Source organism: Coregonus clupeaformis, chromosome 17, assembly GCF_020615455.1.
Source record: "Coregonus clupeaformis isolate EN_2021a chromosome 17, ASM2061545v1, whole genome shotgun sequence".
NCBI classification, from domain to species: domain Eukaryota; kingdom Metazoa; phylum Chordata; class Actinopteri; order Salmoniformes; family Salmonidae; genus Coregonus; species Coregonus clupeaformis.
Genome location: NC_059208.1, coordinates 17,452,645 through 17,459,716, shown reverse-complemented (window position 1 = coordinate 17,459,716; position 7,072 = coordinate 17,452,645). Strand labels below are relative to the sequence as shown.

At 42.0% G+C, this 7,072-nt stretch overlaps 1 protein-coding gene across 2 annotated transcripts; it reads right to left on the bottom strand.

The window, feature by feature from the left end:
- Window positions 1-292: 292 nt before the first annotated feature.
- LOC121585422 (delta-type opioid receptor-like) lies at window positions 293-6,646 on the bottom strand. 2 transcript variants are annotated; one of them, XM_041901769.2, is made up of 4 exons: window positions 6,309-6,340; window positions 1,881-2,236; window positions 1,300-1,790; window positions 293-884 (listed from the first exon to the last, which is right to left on the bottom strand). In XM_041901769.2, exons 1-4 carry the CDS (start codon window positions 6,323-6,325, stop codon window positions 840-842), a joined length of 909 nt encoding a protein of 302 aa, XP_041757703.1. In that variant the 5' UTR covers window positions 6,326-6,340; the 3' UTR covers window positions 293-839. The 2 variants fall into 2 exon arrangements, with proteins under 2 accessions (XP_041757703.1, XP_041757704.1); XM_041901770.2 differs by lacking the exon at window positions 293-884 and having other exon boundaries at window positions 1,261-1,790; window positions 6,309-6,646.
- Between the last annotated feature and the right edge of the window lie 426 nt (window positions 6,647-7,072).

Here is a 7,072-nt window from a genome sequence, read left to right as displayed (position 1 = left end):
ACTGAGTGACGCAGAGACACCATTCAAATGTGTGCAGACTCGTTACAACTTCAACTTTAAGCACAAAGTCATTTTGGCCATCTGTGACCAAGAGAAAGTGGTATTAGAGCCATATATTCTGAGAGTTAGGCCAAGTTTTAGAATTTTGAATATTGTTCTAATTCTAGACATTCAGTTACATAGCTTTGTTTAAATATTCCCCATGTAATGTTAATGGGGAGCTAACATGGCTGCCATAGAATGATGAAATGTCATGTAAATGCATCATAATGAAGAAACTGCATTGGCCCAACTTTGTAAATACCTGCCTCTGACTGTTATTGTTTCAATTCTATGAAATTATTTCGTATTTTTTCATGTTGAGAGCTCTAAATCCAGCTGTGAATATCACAGCGAGATGAAACCACAATTGCTAGATCCACTAGATTGTTACCATTCATATGCCGTCTCACAGGCTGGGCTCACTCACTCAGAGGAAAATAACTCTTAGCAGAGTTGCCAACAACCGGATGTATCTGGTTTTCAGGGATAAAGCTATTTCAACCTAGCTTCCTTTTCCACTGAAAACCGGATGTGGGAACTTATGCCTGCTATGTTAGGTTAGAGGAAGAGTAAATCGAGTTTTTGTCTGGATAGGCCAGAAAATGTGACATCACGCCCTATGCAAATGTAGGGTGTGAAAGCTGACACTTCATGTCAGCCCTGCTAAGAGAGTGAAAGGGGAGAGCAGACAGAGGGGGCTTTCTGGCATTATAAGGCACAGGACCCTATAGCATTCACAGAGCGCTTTGTACACCAAAATGTCAGTCGGAACTGGTTCACTTAACATCTTTAACTATTCAATACAATATTTTCTCATTATTTTCATTATTTACACTGTTTACCTTGCAATTTAACTTACTCTGTCTGAAAATACATATTACAGAATAGTCACCTGGCATGACCTTTTCCCCTGGAGGATTCTGCCTCCAGTCCATGGCCCAACTCCTATGCAGGAGGCCTGAGCTGAACAACATCATAACCCAAAGTGATCGTTTCTGTGACTCTGCCTCTCAACACTGAAACAATCATAATGCACAAGATTTAGTGGGAAATGGTGATGTTGACAGACTTAGCATTGCAGTGGGTTTTGCCAGTAGTACTGTAGGTCTAAAGCCAGAGCTACTGTCAGAACTCTGTGGAGAACTGTGTGACATCAGTCTGTAAGTCGTCCTGGACTGTCCGTGAGCGGGAGTCTCCAGGCCGCTGCTCCATTCCTAGTCATACAGGCTTCCTCACCAACTCTCTCGGAGCACACACGGTGGTGGGCTCCCGCGTGGAGTTGCGGGCTCTGGAGAAGCTGCTCTGGTCCATGTTGGAGCGGAAAGGCAGGCAGAAATCCCTGAAGCACCTCTTGAAGTTCTCGTCTAGGAAGGCGTAAAGCAGGGGGTTGAGGCTGCTGTTCATGTAGCCCAGCGCAATGCACAGGTGCCAGCTGGCGATTACGTAGGGGTTCATGCTGTCAATCTGCACCATGGTCCTGAGGATGATAAAGATGTGGATGGGCGTCCAGCAAATTATGAATGCCGCCACCACCACCAGGACCATGCGGGTAATGCGCCGCATATTCCGATCTTTCTCCTTGGAGCCGGAGAGCAGACGGACACTCTTCAGGCGGAGAATCATCAGGCCGTAGCAGATGGTGATAACCAGGACTGGCACCACGAAGGCAAAGATGAACACGCAGATCTTAGTCACCGTGTCCCAGTACCAGTCTGGCTGAGGGAACTGCAGCATGCACCCTGTATTGCCTGAGGGATAAACAATCAAATGGTTAGCATATGGATATGTGGATGTTGGTGTCTGGAGCACATACGGTACAGCTCATATGGACTGCTCACCTTTGTCTGTCACCTTGGTAACCGCCATGACCATGATGGGCACTCCGAAGGCAGAGGAGAGGATCCAGATGCACACGTTGATCATCTTGGCCTTGGCGGGTGTTCTAAAGTCCAGGGCCCTGACCGGGTGGCACACAGCGATGTAGCGGTCCACGCTCATCATGGTCAGGGTGAAGATACTGGTGAACATGTTGTAGTAGTCGATGGCGAGGATCACTTTACACAGAAACTCGCCGAAGGGCCAGGTGTTCATCAGGTACTTGGCACTCTGGAAGGGCAGAGTGCTGGTAGCCAAAGCATCGGCCAGGGCCAAGTTGAAGATGTAGATGTTAGTGGCTGTCTTCATTTTGGTGTATCTGGACAGAGAGAGGGCAATGTTGTTTATTAGCTTGGCAAATACTGCAGATCCAGGGTCTCAGAAGGCAAGGTGTCTGTATTGCACTGAGGAGTAATTGACCCAGATATTGGATAATAGAGCACTCTCTTTTGTGGTCGTGAGTCTGGTTCAAAGAACAATAAAAACTGCCAATCCTCTCTTACTGTGCTAATGCATTCATTACAGATACACTTAGCGTGAGACCTTGATTTAGCCTTTTCAATCTACTGTTGATGACTGTGTTGTATTTGCACTGAGAATGTATTATTATGGAGTTTCAATATGGAGCTTTAATACTGTATGCTGTGCTTGAGGCCTTGCCAGTTTAGCTGTATGGAGATTTTTGGTCTTTGTTTAATGTCTTGTGTTCTGTCTGGCTTCACCTGAAAGCATCAGCTTATTGGTTATCATATCGAGTCCAACCTTCAGAGAGAGACATTGCTTAGAGTACATGCATCTGGTTCCCCAGGCGGGCAGATCCCACCCATTATACTCCCCTGACTGTAATGTTAATGAAAGAAAGTGGATCAAAGTGAGTGACATTGAGTGAGTCACCATTAAAATGCAGTATTGACACTTTTCTGAGTTTAGCATGGATTAAATGACAGATTAACATTTGAAATTGATAGTTGTCAGTCAGAGTTCCTTTGAAATGAGTTTGATGAGTCAGATTTGTGATGAGGGGGAAGTGCTTCCCAATTATCTAATCAACACGGTGTGATATCCGTCACACCAACGCACCCAACTTAACATCTTCTTAGTTACTCCACTTTGACTTTCCACAGGAAATGACATCATAATTTCATAATATCAGGATATTTTATCATACTATCTCTGTCAAGGCAAACTACTGAGGACTTGAACCTGTTTTATTCAAGTAGTTTTGGTGGGAAAGGTGGTAGGCTAGCGGTGCATGGTTAAATCACCGGGGAAGCCAATCCAGGAAAAAAAAGCCATATTACAACCTATGTATTGTGATAATTGCGTTGTTTGCTCTATAACCTGTTAGTTCACATGCCTTGACACCGTGATATATAGGCCTAAGGTCGAGACAATAAGAAGACACAGTGCAACCACACATTTGTTTCATTACAAAACTGGAGAGGAATATCTGTCCGGTGAAGTCCACAAAACATATTGCATGTAATAAACAGTTACATGACCTACAGCAGGGTTCTCCAACTGGCGGTTGTTTTATTTGCCCCCCCCCCAAGCTTTCTGAGCAAAATGACTTTTGAATTTTCATTGTTGGACATAAAAGACTGTAAAAACACCAGGAAATCAGCTCCAAGTGATTTTAATTTTAAAAATCTGTTCCCAAGTATTCCCACGCATAATAGAGAGACACTTGATCGTACACAAATGTAAGCAAGGTTTGAAATGATCATGTTTTAGTCACATATTATTGTGGTCAAATTGCAGTCTACAAATGATTTGTGATTATGTTCTAGACCTGACCATCCACTCAAGAAAAAAATCGGTAACGTTTCCATCATTTTCAGACTACTAAACAACTATTGATTTAGAACCACGGAGAGTTACCGCAAGTCGCAAAGAAAACAGGCGCTGCCTCCACTGCACCATTTCAACTTCAACATTTCAACATCATCCAACCACCTATGCTTAGTTTTAATAAAGTGACAACTAAAAGATACAAAACATTATTTAGTCCAATCAACGTAAGCTAAATATGATGTGGCTGTCAGTGGCACTGATTTCTGTGTGTGTGTGTGTGTGTGTGTGTGTGTGTGTGTGTGTGTGTGTGTGTGTGTGTGTGTGTGTGTGTGTGTGTGTGTGTGTGTGTGTGTGTGTGTGTGTGTGTGTGTGTGTGTGTGTGTGTGTGTGTGGTATGTGTGTGTGCGTGCAAGTAGAAAAAACATGTTGGCCACTACAGAGATTGAAGGAAAACCACATGTCCAAATCCCTATCTCCATCCATGGCTAATTTAGGAAAGGGACGATTTTAGCTAGCTAGCTAGCCACCAGAGTACAACAACACAACAAGATGCAACAATTCAAGTTTTTTTCTGTCAATAATTATGTTTGGCTTGTGATGTGATTGGTCTGAAGCCAAATCCAAACTGGCTTCCCTTGACACTTTTTTTTGGTGCGCCAGGACCCTTCACAGCTGAGCTTACTCAGTTTAGCTCAATGCTGATTGGCTATTATTTTATTAGTTTTTTATCAAGGGAGGCTAAATTCTGCCCTTGCATTCAATGCTACGGGCGGCAACAATGCCATATGCTTTCTGACCAGACAGCATGAGATAGATAAGCTACACATACTGAGACAGAGGGGCGCTGTTTCGTTCGCATGGATGCTTTCTCCGGTGAGATACATTCAGCATTTATGAAACACAGAGAGACGAAAGATCAATATTTTTTTATAATATTTTTTGGGGGAATGCTGGCTTCCCTTGGCATCCATGAATACACACCATTGGTGGTAGGGGGATGAAGATATGGGCTGTGTCTGAAAACGTTACTAGCCATCAAATCCTTGCTTCCTCGTTCCTGCATCCTTGTTTCCTCAATTCCTCTTAACGTGGATTTGAGGATACAAGGATGGAGGAAGCAAGGATTAAAACGTTCGGAATTATGTTTTCAGACTCAGCCCATGTCATCATACTGATACACTGATTAATTGCCTCCTCTGGCCAAACCAGAAACTCCATCTTATCTCAGCCAAGTTTACTCTACAGTCTTGAATTTGGTGATTAGAACTTTGGTACTGTTTATTCAAGGCCCTGGTGCAGCCAGAAGATAAGTCAATACTTCAAATCAAAGCTGAGTTCTATAGAGAGTACAGTACCAGCTTCATAGGCTACTGTATCTTTAAGACCAAAAAATCACAGTTCACATTTTGCAACTTGACATAATATTCTGCAACAATTCACAATATCTTCACACACACTTAAAGTACATAACACAGCCAATCATGTAATAAGCGTCACATAAAAGCAACATAAGTTCAGTTGGCTACATTATAATGTATTAAACATAATGTATTAAACATTTATGATGAGATTGACAAGACATTGACAATTTTTGCTTGTGAATTTGTTATATAAATGTTTTATGTAAATGAGTTTCATTTAAATCGTTCCTACATGTCTTTGTGTCACTTACAGCCAGCTAGCACTTTACAATTTAACAGTGTTGTAAAGTAATTAAGTAAAACTACTTTAAAGTACTACTTAAGTAGTTTTTGGGAGTATCTGTACCTTACTATTTATATTTTTGACAACTTTTACTTTCACTCCCATACATTTATTTTATTTTATTCCCATACATTTTCCCATACATTTTCCCTGACAGCCAAAAGTACTCGAATGCTCAGGTAGGACAGCAATATGGTCCAATTCACACAACTATTCATATAACGCATTGTCATCCCAACTGCCTCTGATCTGGCGAACTCACTAAACTCAAATACTGTGCTTGTAAATTATGTCTGAGTGTTGGAGTGTGCCCCTGGCTGTCCATGCATTTTAATAACAAGTAAATTGTGCCATCTGGTTTGCTTAATATAAGGAATTTGATGTATCGCATTTACTTTTACTTTTTACTTTTACTCAAGTGTGGCAATTGAGTAATCTTTCCACCACTGTACTTAAGTAAATTTAAAAACTGATACTTTTAGGCTTTTACTCAAGTAGTATTCACTGGCCGACTTTCACTTTTAATTAAGTCATTTTCTATTAAGGTATCTTTGCTTTTATTCAAATATGACAATTGAGTACTTTTTCCACTACTGCAATTTAACTGCTTGATGCTAGAGCTTGGTGGATGGTAGGGCATGAGTGTGGTGGGTTGGTTGTCTCCATCTCTCACTATGAACCTGTGGCCCTATATAGCTATCCCAAATCATGTGAGTTAGCTGGAGGATGCAAATGCCTCTAATCATATAATAAAACTATATCAGTTTACTTGTGGTGATATTCAACAAAAAAATGCAATCACTTTACAGTAAAAAATTGACATTTTAAGACTGCTTGTATCCATTATTTCCATTAGGGTCCCCAAAAGAGCTACAGTAGATAGGCTTTCTTACCTCACTACTCCATACATAACGAGGATGTTTCCAAGCAGTCCAACAACGCATATAATAGAGTAAAGAGCCGTTATAGATACTGCAATTATAATACTTTTGGTGTCCTTCGAAGAACCCTTCTCGGTGTCATTGCCTCTTGATGGCAGCCCTGTTGAATCCTCAGACAATGTGGCATTGAAAGGGATCACAGAATACAGGTCGGCAAAATCAGCTGCGGACAGGGTAGGGAACTCCATCATATTCAGGTGCGATATTAGCCTAGTAGATAAAACTTCGTTATAGTCAGTGGAGTCACTGGACCGGATTCCTTTCCTGTAGTGCAGACGCCTGTGGACACTGACGACTCAGCCTCTGGCGAAGGTATGGAAAGATGTTCTGAAAGATAGATATCCGGTCCTCTCCCTGTGCGAGGTACGCGCAATGCAACGGGGTGGTGACGGCGGGGGCAAGTGCAGTCTACTTCCCTTGGCGAGGACGCACTGGTAGTAAGCAAGACACGGGTAGGTGTGCTTTATCGCTTAAGCTGCTCTCTAATGTTCTAATTGACAGTAGGCTAAATGGCACAGTTAATGGGCATCGAGGCGACAGCCTGCATGATAGCCTACCCTAATGGCAAAAATGCTAAAATGAAAGGCTGGTTGCTAAAATGAAAATAATGCGGTAAAACATTGCCTATTCTTTTCAGGCCCGCACAGTTTTCAAAAAAATTAATGGCTTGGTTTCAACAACCATTTCTAACCAAAATAACTGCTTAGGGACACTTA

Bases quoted from the DNA above. Each gene is read 5' to 3' on its own strand.
- LOC121585422 (XM_041901770.2), bottom strand. From the start codon at position 6,547: ATGATGGAGTTCCCTACCCTGTCCGCAGCTGATTTTGCCGACCTGTAT. The intron at 2,237-6,308 runs GTAAGAAAGCCT...CTCTCTGTCCAG, and splicing joins GTTATGTATGGAGTAGTGAG to ATACACCAAAATGAAGACAG. The intron at 1,791-1,880 runs GTGAGCAGTCCA...TTTATCCCTCAG, and splicing joins TACCAAGGTGACAGACAAAG to GCAATACAGGGTGCATGCTG.